The 22,990-nt window shown below is 52.9% G+C and overlaps 1 protein-coding gene across 2 annotated transcripts; it reads right to left on the minus strand.

Moving 5' to 3' along the window:
- Positions 1–213: 213 nt before the first annotated feature.
- cdh15 (cadherin 15, type 1, M-cadherin (myotubule)) lies at positions 214–22,571 on the minus strand. 2 transcript variants are annotated; one of them, XM_052028612.1, is made up of 13 exons: positions 22,447–22,571; positions 21,557–21,709; positions 21,334–21,478; positions 18,480–18,637; positions 15,992–16,120; positions 14,622–14,807; positions 13,433–13,686; positions 12,514–12,656; positions 10,093–10,329; positions 7,317–7,556; positions 6,291–6,427; positions 2,545–2,712; positions 214–1,367 (listed from the first exon to the last, which is right to left on the minus strand). In XM_052028612.1, exons 1-13 carry the CDS (start codon positions 22,525–22,527, stop codon positions 1,167–1,169), a joined length of 2,232 nt encoding a protein of 743 aa, XP_051884572.1. In that variant the 5' UTR covers positions 22,528–22,571; the 3' UTR covers positions 214–1,166. The 2 variants fall into 2 exon arrangements, with proteins under 2 accessions (XP_051884572.1, XP_051884573.1); XM_052028613.1 differs by lacking the exon at positions 214–1,367 and having other exon boundaries at positions 2,581–2,712; positions 7,319–7,556.
- Between the last annotated feature and the right edge of the window lie 419 nt (positions 22,572–22,990).

Raw genomic sequence — 22,990 nt, forward strand, 5'->3', positions numbered from 1 at the left:
CTGGACCCCACACCTCACACACTGAACCCCATCCTCACACACTGGACCCCACACCCTCACAAATTGAACCCCACCCTCACACTGCATCCACCCCCTCACACACTGAACCCCCCCCCACCACACACTGAACCCCACCCTCACACACTGCATCCACCCCTCACACACTGGACCCCACCCCCTCACACACTGCACCCCAACCCCTCACACACAGCTCCATCAGCCTTCAATGCTTTCAATCTCTCTCTCTGCTCTGAATCCGTCTGACACCCTGTTCACTCTCTCTCCCTCTAAAGCTGTTCCTACTCCCTCACCATTCACTCTCCCTCAGCCTCCATCTGTCAGTCTCGCCCCCTCATCCCCACCTACCCTCTCACTCATTTCTCCTGACCATCTCTCCCTCTCTCTGTTCTCTCCCCCGATCACAGTGGTCCTGGTGATCACAGAGAGAGCTGCCCGCTGACAACACTCAGCACGAACCAGCTGCCAGCGTTGACACTGTTGCTGGAGGAAGGGCCTGTGTTCTCAGCCCTTCACAGCTCACAGAGGGGAATCGTTGAGACATTTAGTGACCAGGTCAAATGTGACATTTGCTTTGGAGGAAATAGTGGTTCCCGGAGCCCTGGTGAGCACTGTGGGGACTGTGTTTCTCAGTGCGGTCTGGGGGCTGTGTTTTGCAGTGGGGTCTAGGGTCTGTGTTTCTCAGTGAGTCTGGGTCTACATCTGTGTTTACATCTGTGTTTTGCAATGGGGTCTAGGGTCTGTGTTTATCGGTGGGTCTGGGTCTGTGTTTCTCATTGGGTCTGGGTCTGTGTTTTTTCGTGGGTCTGGGTTTGTGTTTCCCGGTGTGTCTGTGTCTGTGTTTCCTGGTTCGGTTTGGGGACTCTGTTTCTTGGTGGGGTCTGGGTTTGTATGTCTTGGTGGAGTCTGGGGACTGCGTTTCACAGGTTCTGGGTCTGTGTTTCTTGGTGGGTAAGTGTTTCTCAGCTTCTTGGTGGGTCTGGGGCTTTGCTAATTGGTGGGGCCTGGGACTGTATTTCTTGATAAGTTTGGGTCTGTGTTTTTGGTGGGTTTGTGTTTCTCAGTAGGCCCGGGTCTGTGTTTCTTAGTGGGTCAGTGTTTCTCGGTAGGTCTGGTTCTGTGTTTCTCGGTGGGTCTGAAGCTCCAGGCTACTCAGCACCGTACATGTCCGCCAGCTTCTTGAAGCGAGGGCCCCAGTCACTGAGGTAGTCATAATCCTGGTCGGAGTCTGAGGCCCGGGAGGTGATGGAGCTCAGCGTCTCAGCCAGAGAGCCCTCGCCCTCGTAGTCATAGATCAGCGCTGTGTCATACGGAGGGGCATTCGGGTCATTGTCCGCTGCATCCAGTCCCTGCAACATGGTCCAATGGGAAGTAATGGTGAGCAGGAGAGCAGGGGCCAGAGCAATGCACAGCTCCAGTGGAGTGATACATGGCACCACCCAGAGTAACATGCAGGACCACTCAAAGTGACACGCAGGACCATGCAGAGTGATACAAGGGATAACGTGGAGTGACACACAGGACTGGCAGAGTAACACGCAGGACTGGCAGAGTGACACGCGGGACCGGCGAAGTGATAAATGGGACCGGCGGAGTGATACATGGGACCGGCGGAGTGACATGCAGGACTACACAGAGTAACACGCAGGACCGGTGGAGTGACACACAGGGCCATGCAGAGTAACACACAGGACTGGCGGAGTGACACGCAGGACTACGCAGAGTGATACACGGGACAGGCGGAGTGACACGCGGGACCATGCAGAGTGATACACAGCATTGGATAGAATCACTGCCACAAACACAGGGCACTGGCTGTAGCAACACCCAGCCCTGGACGGAGTGAACAAGGCTCCCGTAGGAGTGAACATGGCACTGGTGGAGCAGTAACGTCTGTACAGGGTGGTACAGTGTGACTGCACATAGCTCCTGACTAAGCTGTGCTGTCAGATTGGGTCACTGTGATGGGTATCCTACACCACTGCCCCCATATCAACCGTACCCAATGGTGACCAGTGGCACCGGCTGATGAGCTGCAGCACGTGTCAGATAGAACTTCACCCAGACCAAAGGTCAGGGACTGGTTCAGCCGGGGTCAGCCCACAGGACATGAGGGACGCGGACATGATGGACGAGGATGTGAGGGACGAGGATGCGAGGGACGTGGACACAATGGATATGAGGGGCGTGAACACGAGGGACGTGAACACGAGGGATGTGCACACTTGGGATCTGGGCAGGCTGGTACGTTTTATATATTTCTGTCATTTCATCCAGGTGACATTCACATTCTTTATGACCTAATTACATACAAAGTTAAACTATTATTTCAGACAAACATACTTTAATTGGAATAATTTTCCTCTAATTTCAGCTAATAAGTTTGGTTCCTTAACTTAAGCTTGTTTTAGGCTAATGAGAGCAGCAGAACTCCCTCAGTGGTTATAACGGGTTCTGGAGTATTTACAATCAGTACAAACTAACTATCAGGAGGCCACAGGATTTCCCGTGACCTTGCACTCCTACCTCAGTGATGAAGTCCTCAATGTTACTTGGGTCAGTTGGAGGCTTCCTGGGACAGCGAGGCTGCCCCTGGGTGAAGGGAGCATCTCTTCTGATTGGTTGTTTTCCTCTGCTTAGGGTCTGGGGTAGAACTTCATCTGGGTTTCTCAACTGGTCAATGTTGTAGGCATCCTAGGAGGGACCAACAGTTACCAGAGGCCACACTATCAACACCATGCCCACAGGAAACCTGAGCTGGCCTTGCGGGACACACAGAATCACACCCAGGGAACTCCTGTCTCAGTATTTGGATACTGGTTACTTCACACATGAATCACAAACCTATTTCATTTCAGGAACCCTGTGAACAGCAGGAGTCCAAAGATCATCAGTAAGATACATTAATTCTGTTCCTCCATGGATGCTGCCTGACCTGCTGAGTATTGACACTGTTTTCAGTTTTATTTTCATAAAGAAAATGCTGGGGATAATCGTCAGGTCAGAGTGCATCTGTGGAGAGAAAACAGAGTCAACTTTTCAGATCAATAACACTTCATTAAAACTCCAATTGACCAGGAAGTGGATATGTGAAGAGAAACAATTCCACCAGAGACATAATGAGTTTACTGATCCCCAATCTTCAATATACACAAGGTCACGGAATATTTGGTTCTGTTATTACAGAGCGTCTCACTATCATTTAGGGGAGGTGCCCAAGAACTGGAAGATTTGTCCCTACCCTAGTTCAGAAAGACTGTAGGGATAAATTCAGTAACTAAAGACCAGTCAATTTAACCTCGTTGATGGGAATGTTCCAGAAACAATAAACTGACAAAGATTAGCAGTAACTTCGACAAGAATGAGCAGAAGCTGGCACGGATTTGTTGCAGGCAAGTAGTTAATGAGGTAAATATGATTGACATGGTTCTATACGAACTTTCAAAAGGCATTGATCAGGTGCCACATGATGGGCTTGTCCTCAGGAATGACAGAACTTGACCGAGTAGCAGGAAACAATGGGTGAAAGGTTATTTTAACACTGGTGGGGAATGTGCCGTGCATTTCCTCAAAGATCGGTTCCAGGACCATGGCTTTTCTCAACAAATATTACTGACTTAGACTCAAGCGTACAGGACACAGTTTCCAAATACGCAGACACAAAACTTGGAGGTGCCGTGAATTCAAGGAAATGGAGCCAGGCTGCTAGAGTGGGCCAACAGGTGACAGGAATCATAGAATCACCTTGTCTTTGCCGACTGTGATGCCTCCCTCTCCCCAATCCCATTTGCCTGCGTTAGGCCTGCCTCCTTCTACAACTTTTCTACTAGTTGTTCAAATGCCTTATAAACATGGACACAGGAGACTGCAGACGCTGGAATCTGGAGAAACAAACAACCTGCTGGAGGAACTCAGTGGGTCGAGCAGCATCAGTGTCGATGTTTCAGGTGGAAACCTGATGTTGCATTTGGGTATAGGTTTAAGGTGAGAGGGGAAAGACTTAATTGGAACTTGAGCAACTTTTTTGAACAAAGGATGGAACGACCTGCCAGAGGAAGTAGTTGAGGCAAGTAGAATAACAACTTTTTAAAGACAGTTGGACAGGTACATGGATAAGAAAGGTTCAGAAGGATAGGGCCAAACACTGGCAAATGGGGCTAGTTTGATGGGCATCTTGGTTGGCATGGACCTGTTGGGCCGAAGGGCCTATTTCTGTGCGTAATGAAGCAGAATCAGGTTTATTATCACCGACATATGTGGTGAAATGTGTTGTTTTGCAGCAGCAGTACAGTGCAAGACATAAAAATTACAACAATTTACAAAAATAAACAAATAGTACAAAAGAGGAATAATGAGGTAGTGTTCATGGACCGTTCAGAAATCTGATGACGGAGGGGAAGAAGCTGTTCCTGAATCATTGAGTGTGGGTCTTCAGGCTCCTGTACCTCCTCCCCGATGGTAGTAACGAGAAGAGGGCAGGTCCTGGGTGCTGAAGGTCCTCAATGATGGATGCCGCCTATGTGACTCTGGCGTTCAAACAGGAGCTGAGTAGTATTGAAAGGAAAGGATCTGCAGTGGTGTGGCAGAGGGCAGGCAGGGGGATGAGTGGGGTTGCTCTCACAGAGCTGGTGTGGGCTTGGAACCTCCTTGTGTGCTGCAACCATTCTGTGATTGTCTGTCTCCCCCTTCTGCACTTCCTCCATGGGTCTCAACATCTCTGTCCCTCAGTGTGTAACCCTGGACCTCTGTTTCTCTCACTGCCTCATAGCAGCAGGGACCCTGTTTGATCCTGACTCGGTGCTGGAGTTTGTGCTTCCCCCAGCACAGTGTGAGATCCCCCCGGGACAGTCTGGGTTTCCCCGGGACAGTCGGGATCCCCCCCCGGGACAGTCTGGGTTTCCCTCGTGTGCTCTGGGTTCCCCTGGGACAGTGTGGGTCCCTTGGGTGCTCTGGGTTCCCCCGGGACAGTCTGGATCCCCCCCGGGACAGTCTGGGATCCCCCCGGGTGCTCCAGGTTCCCAAGGATAAGCTAATTGGAAGGTTAATTGGCCGCTTTAAATTACCCCAACATAAGTGGTAGAAGGATCAGGGAGGGAGGTGAGTTGATGAGTGTGTGAGTGAGAGTGGGTACAAGGAAATGAGGAATGGGATTGGGGAGGGGGGGTGGGGGTTGCTCTTAGAGCCAGCATAGAATTCATGGGCTGAATGGAACTATGAGATTAAACAGACCTTGGTTTGAACACACCAGTCTCAGAAATACCTTGGGAGGATTATATACACAAGGTGAAGAGTTATAAAGGCGATTGGGATTTTTCCAGAGGGCAAGGCCCAAGAACACAGGGGGTGGGGAAGGTAAAGGTTCATTTGCTGATGATTCAAAGATAGGTGGGAATGTAATATTTGAGGACACAGAAGGGTTAAGTAAGAAGGCAAAAAGTTGACTGATGTAGGACAAAAAAAGGGGGAACTGCGAGTTCTACCCTGGTAGGAAGATGAGAAATGTGTCAGGTCTTTTAAATGTTCCAAGACCATAAATGGTGGTGTTCTGGGTGAAGCACATCACCACTGCAACAAGGAACAATGTTGACCTTCGTGGGAAGGGAAATGGGATGTAAGAGTTTGGAAGACTTGCCAGAGCTACAGACATTTTTGTTCTCATTTCAGGAGGGTTTTACTTGCAGTAGTGTTGATGCAACACAGACTCACTGCATCCCTGGATGGTAATGCCATGACGAGACTGAGAGATGATCTCATTGAAGGACTTTGAGGGGGTGACGGAGGTGTCACTGAGAGGGTGTCTCCACTGCTCAGAGAACTTAGTTGCCATTTCAGACGGGAATAAGGTGAATCTTTGGAATTCTGAACCCAGAGACCTGTGGAGGCAGAGTCACTGACTATGTTCAAAGCCGAGGGAGACTTTTGGAGAACAGGGAAACAGAGCACTGGCAGGGTCAGGAGCTGAAGCAATGTGTTTGGATCTTTGAATGATGCAGCAGGTTCCAGGGGCTTGAAGGGCAACTCCTGCTCCTATAAATTGGGAGGGGGGTTGGGGGGGTGGGAGAGTTATTTTCTTCCACAGCTACACCTCTCTGCTTTTATTGATTAGTTGATGGGATGTGGGATTCTCTGGCATTGCTGACATTTATTTTCCATCCTGATCCACCTGAGAGTTGACCAGGTTGGTGGGTCTGGAGTGACCTGTGGGCCAGACTGGGTAAGGACCGTAGACTGGTGAGGAGTGTTGGAGATGAAACGTTCAACTGCCCACTAACCTGATCTTCCTCTCCTCCGCCCTGTTCATCATAGTTTAAAATATTGTCCCGGACATCGTCTTCGGAAGCAGCCAGGAGTCCCTTGCGATGGAGTTGGCGGTGAAGCCAGTCTGTGACCACCACCAGCAGGATGAGAACTGTAAGTGTGAGAAGGGAGACATGTCAGCACAATTGCCGGGGTGGGCCAGCAGGGACGAGTGGCCTGGGGTGAGGCTCCTATCACTTCGGATCCTCAACCAGACACCAGGACAAACCTCCACTTCTGTGTTTCCCACCTCGAGTGGAGACCAGAACTACCCTTGAGTGGCCCTGCCCCATCACTCCTACAACACTCTAGATACATCTACACAGAATTACCCCAACTAGAGGTCCACAGGTCAGTGGGGAAGTGCCCAGACCCAACGGGAAGGCAGCAGTAACACAGGTCACACGTCAACATCCATGCACAAAAAGTCGAGAGTTCAAGTCCCACACCAGAGCTGCAGACACTTCATTCTGGTACTCAGGGAGCAGTACCATTGAGGGGTAGTACTGAGGTGTGCTAAACTGTCCGAGGTACTGCACTGTAAATACTAACTGGTTTATTATTGTCACGTGAACTGAGATGCATGCCATCAAGATCATTCTGTACATCAATACATCGAGGTAGTGCAAGGAAAAACGATAACAGAATGCAGGATATAGTGTTACAGTTACAGAGAAAGTGCAGTGCAGGCAGACAATAAGGTGCAAGGTCATAACGAGGTAGATGGTGAGATCAGGAGTTCATCTTTATCGTACATGAGGTCCATTCAAGAGTCTTAGAACAGCGGGATAGAAGCCATTCTTGAGCCTTGGTGGTACATGTCCTCAAGCTTTCAAACTGAGAGGAAAGTTCTGTCAGAGAGACAGAACAAAACGGAGTCCACACTGCTCTATGTACAGTACCGAGGGAGTGTGACACTGTGGGAGGGGCGGTACTGAGGGAGGTACAACCTGCCGGCACAGCTGTGAGACAGGGGGTGGCTGTCACCGGGTGATACTCACACAGTAAGAGCAGGACACTGCTGAGAATCACCATCCAGGCCCCAAAGCTCAGCCCCACATGGGACCCCAGCATGGCTGCCACTCCCGGCGAACACTCCTCTCTGCCGCTGCAGTGACACACCGTCACGTTCAGGCTGTGCTCCTGGCCCATCCGTGGCTCTCCAGAATCACTGACCTGAATCCGCACACTGTAGGTCCCTTCATCGATGTTCCGATGCATTCCCAGCCTGGCATGGGTGTCTGTGGAGAAACAGGAATGAGAATGATCTCCGAGAAATATTCCCTCAATGATTCCCAGCGCTCTGACAAGGTGGAAGCTGCCGCTGGTGACCTGCAGCTCTCCCTGTGCTGGAGCTCTGAGCCCAGGACTCGGGAGCGAGCTGCAGCTCTCCCTGTGCTGGAGCTGTGAGCCCAGAACACGGGAGCGAGCTGCAGCTCTCCCTGTGCTGGAGCTCTGAGCCCAGGACTCGGGAGCGAGCTGCAGCTCTCCCTGTGCTGGAGCTCTGAGCCCAGGACTTGGGAGCGAGCTGCAGCTTGGGTGTTGGCACATTCAGCACGGACTCTGCCCTGTCCAGGGTCTGACCCTCAGGGACCTCTTGGCTTTACCCCTGCAAGGGCATCTGTGTCTGGACACCTGGGGGCCACCAACCTTAAACAGAAAGGTAACTGGCTTGTTTCCTTGGAGTCATAGAGTAACACAGCATAGAACAGGCCCTTCAGCCCAACTCATCCATGTCCACCCTGGTGCCCACCAGGCTAGTCCCATATCCCTCAAACTTTCAAATAAACTGGTCATTTTTGGGTTGAGATGCTGTGTCTCGTGGGATGCTGCAGGGATCGGTGCTGGGTCACCCACTGTTCACAACTTACATCAATGATCGGATGGGGGTAATATATCCAATGATGACGGGTGAGGGTGAGATTAGGTGAGGGTGCGCTGCGAGGAGGATGAGGAGACTGGGTAGTGAAATGGTAAGGCCACGCCAGGTGGAAAATAACGTGAAAAATGTGAGGCTGTGCACTTTGGTAGAAATAAATGGAAAGATCGAGGGGTGTTTGTGTTCAGGGGACCTTGTACGTGAACCACTGAAGTTAACCTGCAGGTACAGCAGTTCAGGGCAAACAGTATGGACTTGAAAGAGGAAAGAGGAATTGAGCAGAAGGGAAGCGACCTCTTACATGGAGCCCAGGTGAACCACATCTGAATACGGTGTCATCTGACCTCTCTGCCCAAGGAAGGACATACCTGTGATAGAGGGAGTCTGGTGAAGGTGCTCCAGGGTATTCCCAGGATGCTGGGTTTGCTTTATGAGGAGAGAAAAAGTCTGCAGAGTTTCAAACAATAGGTGGTGGTATCATGAAACGTAAAAAGTTCCTATGGGATTTACAGTAGGGTCAGGGAAAATGTTTCCTCTCGCTAAGCATAGGAGTCACAGTCACAGAATAAGGGGTCAACCATTCAGGGCAGAGATGGAAGAACTTTGTTCACTCAAACAGTGGTGAATCTGGAATTCTCTGCCCAAGAGCTCTGTGGAGGCTCAGTATATTCAGGAGAGATTGATGGATTTTAGATATTTAGGGAACTGAGGGTTATGGAGTGGGTGCAGAAAGGTGGGACTAAACTAAAAGATCAGCTGCGTACCAGAGCCCCAATAACCTGCTCCTATTTCATATGTGGTTATGTTCAAAGAGGCTGCTAGAAAATGCTGTCTGGCATTGTCATGGGGAAGGAAGCAGGGTGAGTGGAACCAAGCCCCAGACTGAGTGGGGGGCAGCAGATGTCAGGGGTGGGGCAGTGGGAGAGGGGCAGGGCCCGGTCTGGGCAGAACTGTCCTCACACCCGAGTGCACCAGCATGAGACGGGAGGAGGAGGTGCTTCAAATCATTTGTCTGACTGAACTTAAAATATTTCACTTGGAATTAAGATTTTTGCAGAAGTATATTCATCAAATGGAAAATATTCATCCAGTAATTGAGAGTTCATTACTCAACACTTGCACCAAACAAAATGCTGGAGGAACTCAGCGGGTCAGGCAGCAACTGTGGGGAGAAATGGACAGCTTCTTCTGGAGGTGAAGGGTCTTGACCTGAAATGTCGACTGTTTATTTCCCTCCATAGATGCTGCCTTACCTGCTGAGTTCTTCCAGCATTTTGTGTGCTGCATCAGATTCCATCATCTGCAATCTCTTGTGTCCACAGCATGGGACAGTTACAGAGTAAAGCTCCTTCTATATTATCCTGTCACACACTCCCAGGGCTAAAGATGGAGAGAAGCTCCCTCTACACCATCCCATCGCACACTCCCAGGGTCAGACACACAGTGAATCTCCCTCTACACTGTCCCTCCCGTCACACACTCCCGGGGTCAGACACACAATGAAGCTCCCTCTACACCGTCCTTTCACACACTCCTGGGGTCAGACACAGAGTGAATCTCCCTCTACACCATCCCATCGCACACTCCCAGGGTCAGACACACAGTGAATCTCCCTCTACACTGTCCCTCCCGTCACACACTCCCGGGGTCAGACACAGAGTGAAGCTCCCTCTGCACCGTCCTTTCACACACTCCCACTGTAGGGACAGCACAAGTTGACACAGGGTGGGGCTTCTTCCTATGTTGAACAGTGGTGGACTCCTCTGCCGGGGTAGAAGTTAATCTGATTGTTTCTTTTTGGTGGATTCACAGCTGCTCTGCAGCCAGGGAGGTCTGCAGTAAGTGACAGCTGGGAGTGTGTACCTGTTGCCTATCTCCTCAGGTTGCTGAGCACCTACCATTGAGGAGCTGGATCGTCCAATTCTGAGGAAACTGGGAATCTTCAGGAATAATCTCAAAATGGAAGGGCTTGGCATGAGGGTCCAGGTCAGCATCGTCTGCCCAAACGATGATTCCATCCGTCCCTGCTGACAGACTGCACACGAAGGCCACCCGTGGGTGCAAGACTGGTGCGTGATCATTCACCTCAGTGATGTGTATCTCCAGGGTTCCTGTTGCTGTGTGCGGTGGTTCTCCTGTGGGCAGAAACACAGCTGTGTGAACACGGCGACAGTCCAATGTTTGACTCTGGTTCACCAAGAGCAGTAAAGCTGATAAATGTGGCCGCTACAGACCATCAGTTCAACCCTGGAGAAACTTCACACAGGACGAAGGTAATATTCACTTGGTGCTTTGCATTGATTAATGGAAGCTGGAGAGAAGTTGTTAAAGGCAAATTGTGTTGATGTGAGCTGGTTGGGTGTTTGGATGAGGTAATACAGAAGACTGACAGGAGAGTGGAGTGAATTAATGTGCGATCTTTATGGAGGCAGTCGGTGAAGTGCCAGGTGATAGCTTCAACTGCCACTAGGGCTCCTGGAGGAGGTAGAGGCAGGAGGAGGGGGTAGAGCAGTGCAGGGGAACTTGCTCATTTCTCCATTCCCCAACCACAAACTGCCAGCACCACATTCCACTGGTCGATGTAATTCCCTAAATTTCTGACTGCTTTCCCAGTCTGGGACCATGCCTATATTGACCGGAGATTCCAATTTCCAGAGCTGGTGTGACCGTGACTGGCCCTGCATCAGACTCCCTGGGAATAGACATGAAAGGTCACGGAGCAGGAGGGATGGGGTTGGACCTGGCAACTGGCAAACACGGCCACTGAAGTTCTTGCTGCTCCCTCGGATAAAGTCCCAGCCTGGACTTCCTTATCCCCCCGGCTGCAGGCTCAGCTTCTGCCCTGGCACTCCCTGTATTACTGATACCAGCAGGATCCCTAGGGCTCCGTGGGATAGATTCAGAACATCTGGCAGCTAGAAGTTGACATCTCTGAACTGCCGTGGACCGTCTGCACCACAGTCTGTGGCCTCGTGGCCCATCATATTACTCAGATACAGTCACTACATTTAGAGAAATTCAGACAAGGCACAGAAGGATATCGACCAATGTGGGCGAATGGGATCGGTGTAGATGGGGATAAAGGTTGGGCTTGGTGTGTTTTCCGTGCTGCACAGCTCAATGACTCTGTGAAGGGCAGGCAATGCCCCTCTCCAACAGAGTCTGAGCACTCAGTGGCAGTTCCTTTGTTGGGTCCCTGCACCATCAATACCTGTGGTCACCATGGACCAGAAAAACAAGAGCAGGTCAGAGACTGGGTAACCTGCAGCGAGTGACTCCCCTCCGAACACCCGACAGCCTTTCCACATTGGCAAGGCACAACAGAGTGTGATGGAACACGCTGCACTTGCCTGGGTGAGTGCAGCCCCAACACCCTCGAGCTCGGCACCATCCAGGGCAAAGCAGCCACCATCACCCGTCCTGAACACTCCCTCCACCGGCGCACTGTGACTTCAGTGTGCACCGTCCACACTGTGCACTGACCAGACTACTCCATCAGCACCTCCCAAACCTGTGATCTCTACCTTAAAGCGGGACAAGAACCACACGAGGCACAGGGAACACCACCACCACCTGCAGGCTCCTCCAAGGTCACCCACCACTCTGACTTGGAACTGTGACAGAACTGTACAGCACAGAAAACGGGCCCTTCAGCCCACCTCGTCCCTGCCGATCATGATGCCTACCTAGGCTAATCCCATCTGCCTGCATTAGGCCTGTATCTCACTGCACCTTTCCCACCCAAGTACCTGGCCAAACGCTCTTTAAACATTGTAATTGTACCCGCCTCTACTGCCTCCTCAGGCAGCTTGTTCCAGAGACTCACCACCCTCTGTGAAAAACCTGCCCCTCAGGTCTCTCACCTTGAACCTGCACCCTCTAATTCTAGACTGCCCTGGCCTGGGAAAAAGATTCTATCTACACCCCTCATAATTTTATAAACCTCTACAAGGTCACCCCTCAGCCTCCTGCACTCCAATGAGAACAAACCCAGTCTACCCAACCTCTCCTTAAAACCACAGCCCTCCATTCCAGGCAACATCCTGGTGAATCACTCTGCTCCCTCTCTATTGCTCCTGTGCTGTGGTGACCAGGACTGCACACAATATATCGCCATTCCTTCATCATCAATGGAACTAAATCCTGGAGCTCCCTCCCCACCAGCACCATGGGAGCTCCTTCACCAGAAGGACTGCAGCGGTTCAAGGTGCAGCTCACCCCCAGCTTTCTTTGGGTGGTTAGGAGTGGGCAATAAACACTGAGGTTGCCAGTGAATGAATAGATAGAATGCTGTCTCATTCCTTGTGCCGTTCTCTCACCATCATCAGTGGCAGTGATCAAGGCCGTGTACTGGTGGTTGTGAAGGAACGGTGACTGCCGTCTGATGTTCTGCTGAAGAATGACCTCACCGCTGTGGACATCGACGGTCAGCCAGTCCGCTGGATCGTACTGGATACGGTAACTGGAACGTGGGAAGCACACAGTTAATGGGCAGAGGCAATGGAAAATGTAGACGGGGCAAACACCTGGGGTAAACACTGAGAGGGGCAAACACCCAGAGACAGGGGCAAACACCCAGGGCAAACACTGAGAGGGGCAAACACTGAGAGGGGCAAACACCCGGGGTAAACACTGAGAGGGGTAAACGCCCAGAGATGGGCAAACACCCAGGGTAAACACTGAGAGGGGCAAACACCTGAACACAGAGCAGATACCTGGACACAGAAGGAAAGTAGCTGTATACGAGCAAACACCTGGACACAGGCCAACACCTGGACAAACACCTGGCTGCAGCTGAAATCACCCAGGCATGGGGAGCACACCCAGATGTGAGTAAACAGCTGGTCCCAGGAGGAAATCACGACACACAAGACCGCAGACGCTGGAATGTGGAGCACAAAACAGGCTGCTGGAGGAAGTCGGTCGGGCAGCACCTGTGGAGGCAGAGGGACAGTCAACAGTTTGGGTCGAGACCCTTCATCCGGTCAACAGCCTATTCCCCTCCACAGGTGATGATCAGCCACTGATTCCTGCAGCGGCCTTTTGGGTGGGTGGGGTGGGGGTGGGCTGGGGAGGGGAGGGGGTGCGCTGGGGTTGGGGTGGGGTCCAGTGGGGTAGGGGTGATATTCTGGAGCAGAGAGGAGAATGTGGGATCTCCTGGCCTGGGTTAAAGAGGGATGTGGGGGGAGGTGGGGGGTGGAGGTAGAGGGAGATGGGGGTTTACAGCGCCGTGCTGACCTGATGTTCTGGCGCTGCCCGAGGTCGGGGTCTGTCACTGTGTACACCGTCAGCACGCTCCCCTCCCTCAACCCTTCCGGCACACTCAGCACTCGAAGGTCCTCCACAAAGTGTGGGGCTTCATTCACATCAGTGACGGTGACGATGACCATGGCGGAGGAGCGGAGGGTGTGGGGAGCCGCAGGGCTCAGCGCCGCCCAGTTCTGGGCCTCCACCGTCAGCGTGTGTCTGTTCCTTGTTTCATAATCCAGCTCCTGACACACACAGAGCAGCAGTGTTAACCCCTGCAGCCCCTCCGCACACCCCATCCACCCACCCCACAAAGAGCAGCAGAGTTAACCCCGCAGGCCCTCCGCACACCCCACCCCTCCCACTCCCGCACACCCCACTCCATACCACCCACCCTACACAGAGCGGCAGAGTTAACCCCTGCAGCCCCTCCGCACACCCCACCCACCCAACCCCACACAGAGCAGCAGTTAACCCCTGCAGCCCCTCCGCACACCCCAACCAATCCCACCCCACACACCCCACCCACCCACCCACTCCCGCACACGCACCACACCCAACCCACCCTGCACCCCACACCTCCCACTCCCACACACCCCACCCCTCACCCCAACCACCCCACCCCACACACCCCACCCACTCCTGCACACGCACCAAACCCCACCCACCCCACATCCGCATCCCACCCACCCCACACCCCACCCCATACTCCTACCCCCTGCTGGACCCATCCCCACCCACCCCACATTCCACCCCATACTCCTACCCCCTGCTGGACCCATCCCCACCCACCCCACACTCATTCCCCCACTGGACCCTTCCCCATCCCCAATGCCACCACACACCCACATCCCGACACATTCCCCAACTCCCCCACACACTCCCCATCACCCAGCCACAGGAATCTGACCTCTGACCCCAAATCTAGAGGGGAAATGACCCTCAATCCCACAACTAGGGAATCTGACCTTTGACCCCAGACCTCCTTTATTTCTGGGCTGTTTTGGTTGAGTCAATATCTGGCAGAAGGGGTGAATGGACTCTACTGCTGGTGGTTCCCCTTGTGCCCTGATGGGCTGCTGTAGGGTTGGGGTTGGGTGGACCCCTCCCCAAAACCACCCATCATTTGTTCAGTGTAAGTCTAATTGCTAAGCCACTTCTGATTGGCTGTTTCCATTACTTTTTCAACAAATAGGATGCCTGCGTTGGTGTCCGGCTCGGTCCGAATGTTGAAGAGCCCTCGGTTGTTGCCCGCCGTGATGGTGTAGTTCACTCTCCAGTTGGGTGTCCCAGGCTGGTCCTTGTCATCCACGGTCACCTTCCCAATGTCCACTCCCACCACGTCCTCCAACACTTCCATGGTGAACTGCAGGGCAAAGTTCAGAGGTCATGAGGAACTGGTGGTGTCTTCCTCTGGAGGAAGAGTGATGAGGGTCTGTGCAAAGTCAGCCGCAGACATCCCAGAAATGGCTGCCGTGGCAACGGCTCAACTGCCCAAAGGTGAGGCAGCAATGTGACCGCAGCCTGGTCCCAGTCCGGTCCATGGTGTGGGGGGCTGGGCCCAGATCCTCCATGAAGGGTGGATGTAGGACCCAGGGCCGGACATTGGAAGGAAGCTTCTTCGTGGAGATCCAGCAGCCCCCGGGCATTCACTGCGGCAGAACCAGCAGCCCCTGGGCATTCACTGGGGCAGGGGACAGAACCAGCAGCCCCCGGGCATTCACTGGGGCAGAACCAGCAGCCCCTGGGCATTCACTGCGGCAGAACCAGCAGCCCCTGGGCATTCACTGCGGCAGAACCAGCAGCCCCTGGGCATTCACTGGGGCAGAACCAGCAGCCCCTGGGCATTCACTGCGGCAGAACCAGCAGCCCCTGGGCATTCACTGCGGCAGAACCAGCAGCCCCTGGGCATTCACTGCGGCAGAACCAGCAGCCCCCGGGCATTCACTGCAGCAGAACCAGCAGCCCCTGGGCATTCACTGCGGCAGAACCAGCAGCCCCCGGGCATTCACTGCAGCAGAACCAGCAGCCCCTGGGCATTCACTGCGGCAGAACCAGCAGCCCCCGGGCATTCACTGCGGCAGAACCAGCAGCCCCCGGGCATTCACTGGGGCAGGGGACAGAACCAGCAGCCCCCGGGCATTCACTGGGGCAGAACCAGCAGCCCCCGGGCATTCACTGCGGCAGAACCAGCAGCCCCTGGGCATTCACTGCGGCAGAACCAGCAGCCCCCGGGCATTCACTGCAGCAGAACCAGCAGCCCCTGGGCATTCACTGCGGCAGAACCAGCAGCCCCCGGGAATTCACAGGGGCAGAACCAGCAGTTAAATCAGCAGCGTGACATTTGGCAGGGTTAGCACCCAGTGTGAGGCTGAGCAATGAGACCAAGTCCTAACTGTCCAGATCATTCGGGGGGACTGTCCTGCTCCAAACCCAGCCCCACCCTGATCACATCCTGTAGCAGCTGACCTTTCACCTTGACAGTACCCCGTGATTCTGCCCAAATTTCTCAATAATCATCATGGTGACAGACACATTAACATCACAAACCTCAGGGCGGGTGAACTCTGGGGGATTGTCATTGACGTCATCGATGAAGATCGAGGCCATGGCAGTGGTGGAGAGTCCTTCACCAGCCAGATCAGCCACTTGCAAAGTCAGGTTGTACACTGAAATATTCTGCAGACACAAAACCAGCAGTCAGGGCACTCCCTGAGCTGTACACATGGACATGAAACGTTAACTCTGCTCCTATCTCTACAGATTCTGCCTGACATGCTGAGTGTGCCTAGCATTTTCTGTTTTTATTTCAGGACCAAATAAAAAGACTTAAAAGAGTCTAACAGACCCAATAAGCCCCTGGATAATAAAATCTACCCACCGTCTGGTAGCTCCCTGGTTTCATCACTCTAAACCCCAGCCCCATCTCTTCAAACTCCCAACTCCCTGTATCTAAACTGCCAATTCTCATCTTGCCTGATTCCCTGATCCCATCAATGATCCTGTCCTTCAAAAACCCCCCCATCTCTCAAAATTCCCTTGTTCCTGTCTCTCCAACTCCCCAGTTCCCACCTCCAAACACACATTTCCCAGTTCTCCAGTATCTCAATCCTGACCCTGCAATCTCCCAACATCTCTCCAAACTTCACAGTCTCACTCCTCAATACGTACAAATTCCCAAACCCCCCTGGACCCTCCACTCTCACCAAATCCATCCCTCGAAACTCACCAATCACAGCTTTTCAACCTCCCTGAATTCCTGTCCCTCCACATTCCCCACACATTGATTACAACACAGAGGAGACCATTTGATCCATCGTGTCCATGCTGGTTCTCCACCATTCACTTGTTCCATTCCCCGGCCCCTTCTCCATCACCTTACAATTTGTTCCGCACCCTGTATTTATCCAATTCTCTCTTGGCCACAGAGGAACCTGCCTCTACCACATCTTCAGGTGGTGAATCCAGAATCCAACCACATCCTATTGTCACTTTTAATTCTCTTCCCCTTTATTTTCTACCTGTGACCTCAACTCCTCTGCCTCCCACTGCCCAGACCCCTCATCATTTAGTACACTTCTGTCAGATCTCGACTCAGCCTGAAATTGCCCAGCCTCTCCATTCTATCCTTGTGATCCTAATCCTCATCCCAGACCGGACCCTCTCAAATGCCTCCACATCTTTCCTACCATGAGGCGACCAGAACAACACATTATCCCAGCTGAGGCCGGGCCAGTATTGTAGAAAGGTTCAGCGTGACTCTCTGCTTTTATACTCCAGTTCTCTATTGATAAAGCCCGTGTTATAGGAAGGACACGATTGGACAAGAGAGGATGCAGAGGACCCAGGATGTTGGCTGGGATGGAGCATTTCTGTTATATGGAGAGGCTGGGTTTGTTTTCTTTGGTGCAGAGGGGACTGAGGGAGATCGGTCTGAGGGCGTAGATGGGATTGATTGACTCCTGAGAGCAGAGGTTCCTGTAACCAGAAGTCACCAATTCCAGGTTAGGGATAAGAAATTTAGAGAAGATCTGAGGAGGAATTTTTTCTCCAGAGGGGGTTGAAGTGTGGAACGCACTGCCTGAGGGGGCGGTGGGGACAGAGACTCTTTGAAGCACCAAGGCAGAGAAGGTCAAGTGGTGGGAAAGGGAATCGGTGTGGGTGGGTATGTGATGGTCGGCATGGACACTGTCTGCTGAAGGGTCTCTTTCCGTGCTGTATGATTCTATGTCTAAAGACCACTCCACACATCACACAAAGTGACCGGCAGAGACTGGGCCCAGGTAAGTGCCCTCAGCTACACCTTTTATCTGGAGAAAGTGAGTGGAGTTGAAGGAGAAGTTGTTCAATGTGGGAACAAGGTCAGCCAATGAATGGGTGTGTTTTTGCAGGGGAACTGGTTGGGTCTCTGTAGGAGAAAGTGGAGGGTCCTCAGGCTATCCTGACGTGGGGTGAGTAGGAGGATGTACGGCCATGGTAAAGGTGTGCTGGTTGGGACCAGAGAGCTGGAAATGGTCAGTAGCAGAGAGCATCAGAAGTATCCCAGGTGTATGTGGAAGGAACTGAAGCTGGGGAGAAAGGATGGAGTCACGGTGGGAAGAAATGTTTGGTAGGGCAAGAGCTGGCTGAAACAATGGGTCTGCCAAGGCAACCCTGCTTGTGGATGTTGGGAAGGAGATGGAAGTGAGCTGTGGGGGGCTGAGTATGGAGGGGAGCTCCCAGGAAATGAGATCCATGACAGTGGGAGACAATGGCCTGATGTTCAATGGTGCAGTCAAGGTCCAGAGGGAGGTGAAAAGGTGCTGCCATCAACCCCAACCCCACATTAACCCCAACACCTGCATCAACACTAACCCCACCCCCAACCCCACCACCAACCCCAACATCTGCATCAACCCCAACACCTGCAGCAATGCAAACCCCACTGCCATCAACCCCAACCCTACCACCACCCACAATACCAACACCAGTGCCACCATCACACTGGGCTCCTGCCATCCTCTTGTGCCAACCAGGATCTTACAAACTCTTTCCTCACCTCCCGATCCAGTCCCACTCCGACCGTGCGGATCTCCCCTGTCACAGGATCAATGCGGAAAATCCCTCTTCCATCACCCACGATGGAGTAACCCAGAGCAGCGTTGTCGGTCTGAGGGTCGTCTGCATCGGATGCAGCCACTTGCATCACCAGCGTGCCTGCAACATCCCAAACATTCCCGTTAGCAGGTGGGCCTTCCCACCTGAACACCGGACAGAGCAAGTCCAGATCACCCCACCCCCTCACACCTCCGCCTGCACCCGCCTGGTTCAGTGGCCCTGCCAGAGCCGTGCATCAACTTCTCCGAGCCTCGGCCATTCCCCACCCACCCACCGAACACTCCAGCACAGCTTCAACATTGCCAACTGCTCGTCTTACAGCAGAGTCCCAGGTCCCCGCGGCCCCAGTGTGAGGAAATGCTTCCTGACACCATCTCTGTAAGAAAATTACTGCAGCTTCTGGAAGTCAGAAATCTAAAGAGAAGATGCATCTCCACACCCCTGCCCTGACCTGCTGAGTGTTTGCACCATTTTCTGTTTCTGTCCCATCCTGCACCCTGTCTGGGACCTTCACATCTTTCCTACACGGTGCTGAGGGACTCCCGTCTTTGAACAGGGTCACCCTCCCTGCTTGTGCACTCGGTGCTCCTTCATATGAACCCCTGGATCCCACAGCTTCACTAACCACTCTACAAACCCTGCCACTTCCCAGGAGTTATGCACGTTCACCCAGCTCCCTCTGTTCCTGCACACACTTCAGAACTCTGCCATTTATTCCCCTTTGTCTCTCCTTATTCTTTCTGCCAAAGCATTTTGTTTCACACCTTCTCTGTATTAAATTTCACCACCACTTGTCTACCTGTTCTATAGCCTATCATGTCCATAGCTCTCTGAAAGTGGTAAGTGGATGGTGTGCTAAAGAAGGCGTACGGTATGCTTGTCTTCAGTGGTCAGGGTGTTGGGTATAAAAGTTGGGAAGTCATGTTGGGGATGGTACCCTCCCTCCCCCCTCCCCTCCCCTCCCTCCACCCTCCTTAACGCCCTCCCCTCCGCCTTCCCATTCTCCCCACTGTCCTCCCCCGCCCTCCTTACCTCCCTCCCCTCCGCCCTTCCACTCTCCCCAATGCCCTCCCTCAGCCGTCCCCCTGCCCCCACCCCCTGTATTTTGGGAGGACTTGATGGATTATGGAAGCCAATCTCTACACCTTCCTCCCTCCCCCACCCCCACCCCCCGCCCCCAACAGCTTGAGATGCCAAACGTGCAGACCATGTCACAGCCTTTTGTATCTCTCCTTGTGAGGTCCTGGCACCAGTCTCTCCACTGGTAAAACACACAGGTACGTGTTCAGTATTCTCACTGTGAGTTCCATCTCTCACAGATCAAATATCCCTAGACAGCAACATCCCTCCCTCCTGGCTCCCAACATCCCTCCCCCCCAACATCCCTCCCCCCCCCCCCCCCCCCAACATCCCCCCCTGCTACTCAACTATAACCAAACAGATTCTCTACCTGGCCTCTCGATTACAAGATCCTTGATTGGCTCTTCCCACCCAACCTCCTTTTCCGCTTCCCTCTTTTTCAACCACCTCGTGCCCTGAACACTGGAGCCTTGATCTACACTTTTGTGACTCACGTTTCAATTATTGCAGCCACATCCAATGAGTTTATTGGTATTAGCAGCTATCCAACGTTATTCCCCACACAGTGAATTACAATCCGGCTGTTTGTATTCTGCACCGATCTATTCTTCCCTGCTTAATCCCCGTCTCAAACTCCTTTGTGAACCTGTTCTGTGATTAGACACTGGTGCCTCCTGCCTGGTGTTTTAACATGAACCCCAGCTTCACGAGTGAATCTCCCAATACACCTGTGGTCACAATCTGTCAGCTTGACTGGTTCATCTTGAACAGTTCTTTCTACTCTGGAAAGTGCCTCAAGAATCGGAAGCCTTTTCTCCAGCCGCTTAACCCTGGCCAATCTTCCTAGTTTCATCAACTGGGCACAGTCCAGACATTCCTAGCAGACGTCCCACTTCCTAAACTCCTGCCTTGCTCTTGAAAGCTGAGGCTAATTCTGCTCTCCCTGTGTTGCTACTGATATCTACATCAACGTCTGGCCCAGTGCCTCTCCCCAGAATACTGCACCTTCTCGGTGACATCCTTCACCCCAACACTAGGGTGACAACGGAACCTCCCTATCCACACACTCCTTTAACCATTTAACCATCTCAGTCAGAACACTCCTTTATAGAGATGGACTTATACAGCACAGAAACATGCCCTTTGGCACAACGCACCCCTAATGACCAAGGTGCCTTCCTGAGCTGTCCCATTTGTATGCATTTAGCCCATATCCCTCTAAACCATTCCTATCCATGTACCTGTCCAAACGTTGTAATTGAACCTGTTTATACCATCTGCTTTGGCAGCTCATTCCACATACCCACCACCGTCTGTGTGAAAACACTGCTCACAGGTCCCCTTTATATCTTTCCTCTCTCATCTTAACTTTAGACTCCCCTACCTTGCGAAAAAGACTGACCATCACCTTATCCATGCCCCTCATTATTTTATATACCTCTATAAACCACCTTCTCTCCAGGGACACCAGTCCTAGCCTATCCAGCCTCTCCTGATAACTCAAGCCCTCCAGTCCCAGTAACAGCCTTGTGAGTTTTCTGCACCTTTCCAGCTTAATGACATCCTTCCTACAGCTGGGCGACCAGAACTGCACACAGTACTCCAAGTGTGGTCTCACCAACGACCTCTACAGCTGCAAAATGACGTCCCAACCCTTTTACTCAACGTCCTGTCCAAGGAAGGCATTGTGTGATCACCAATTCCTCATTACCAACCTGGAGCTGATCCCTCGACCACGCGTCCGATAAAATACTGCTGGTCAAAGGTGGGTCGATTGTCATTCTGGTCGATTACAATGATCTCCAGGTCAGTGGGATCTTCCAGTGGGGCTCCTGTCTCTCCCACGGCATAAGCTTTGATCTGTGTGAAGTAAATCAGTGCTGTTACGTCCAACCTACAGAGACACTGGTGTCCCTCTCACACAGTCGCCTTTCCTACCTTGTAACTGCTCTTCTCTTCCCGGTCAAGGACGGTGGTCAGCAGGACCAGTCCCGTGTCAGGGTCAATGGTGAAGATTCCCTTGGGCTCCTCATCCACCCCTGGTCCTTTGATGCTGTAGATAACCTTGCTTGAAAGCTTGTCTGATTTAATCTGTTGGCAAATTAAACAGAATTGATCACCAGTGAAGTTGCCTTTTCTGTCACCTCCTGCTGTGACCACAGTGGTGGGCTCAGGACCTCCGTCCTCAAACCTGCTGCTGCTCCACCTCTCCCCCTTGGCCTCAGCCCACCCACCTTCTCCCTGCCCGACACGTCCAAAGCTGCAGACCCTGGTAGGTGGGGTTGGAGCCTCTGTGGAGTGTCGCAGGTTCATGAGGCTGGAACCAAGGGCCAGGACTTTCAGTCCCTGCCGCTGCCCAGTCACAGAGTCACAGAGGAAAGAAGCGGCCCTTCGGCCCAACTCGTCCATGCTGACCATGATGTCTCATTAGCCAATAACTTCCCTGCACTGAGAGGCTCATCAGCATGAGGCTCCAGGCTTCTCCATCCTCCCCATTTTGACTAAGAGAACATGAGGTATTCTCCAGTCCCTGGGATCACTGTCCAGAGGTCTGGAATTGCCCAGGCACTCGGGTGTGGACCTCAGACTCTGCCCTGGGTCTGACAATGAACAACCCAAGGAGGCTGTGGGTGCATCTCCCAACACCAAGGCTCATTGGGATACCGACCCTTTGAACTGGAGGGTGGGGAGATACAGTGCTGGGTGCACAGCATGATCCCACAGAGCACCAGGTGACTGCTCCCGTGAGCAAGCTGACAGGGGAAATTGGCCCGGAATTGATGGGTGTCCCGGAGATGGGCCAGCCCACCACGACCCTGTGTGTGCACCTGGACCAGCTGGAACGGGATCTTCCTGCTGTTCTCAGAGACGGCGATGGGAGGGATGACCCAGGCCCGTTTGACCCTCATTGGCCCTTCTCTGGCCTTCAGCCTCCAGGGGTACAGGACTGGTGTTGTAGCTGCTGCAGGCTCTGGGGCACCCACCACGGTGGCCTGCAGAGGAAGCACACAATGAGATCAGAACCCCTGAACCCTCCTCACATCCCTTCCCCTTACTCCCCCGAACCCTCCTCACACCCCTCACCTCAAACCTCCCACCACTCTCCCCCACCCCACCCCTCACCATGGTGGCCTGCAGAGGAAGCACACACTGAGATCAGTGCTGGGCTTGGAGAACAGAACCCCGAACTCTCCTCACACCCCTCCCCTCAAACCCCTCACACCCCCTCCGCTCCCCTCCCCTCACACCCTTCACCGCTCACACCCCCTCCCCACCCCTCACACCCCATCCCATCACCCATCCCCGCACACCCCTGACACCACCTCACCCTCCCCTCACACCCCCTCCCCTCACACATCCTCCCCCCACTCT

The sequence above is a fragment of the Pristis pectinata genome, chromosome 13, assembly GCF_009764475.1.
Source record: "Pristis pectinata isolate sPriPec2 chromosome 13, sPriPec2.1.pri, whole genome shotgun sequence".
Classification (NCBI taxonomy): domain Eukaryota; kingdom Metazoa; phylum Chordata; class Chondrichthyes; order Rhinopristiformes; family Pristidae; genus Pristis; species Pristis pectinata.

Bases quoted from the DNA above. Each gene is read 5' to 3' on its own strand.
- cdh15 (XM_052028612.1), bottom strand. From the start codon at position 22,527: ATGAGGGTCAAACGGGCCTGGGTCATCCCTCCCATCGCCGTCTCTGAG. The intron at 18,638-21,333 runs GTTGGTAATGAG...GGGATGTTGCAG, and splicing joins GGTCGAGGGATCAGCTCCAG to GCACGCTGGTGATGCAAGTG. The intron at 2,713-6,290 runs GTTAGTGGGCAG...GGTCCCTCCTAG, and splicing joins GCGGAGGAGAGGAAGATCAG to GATGCCTACAACATTGACCA.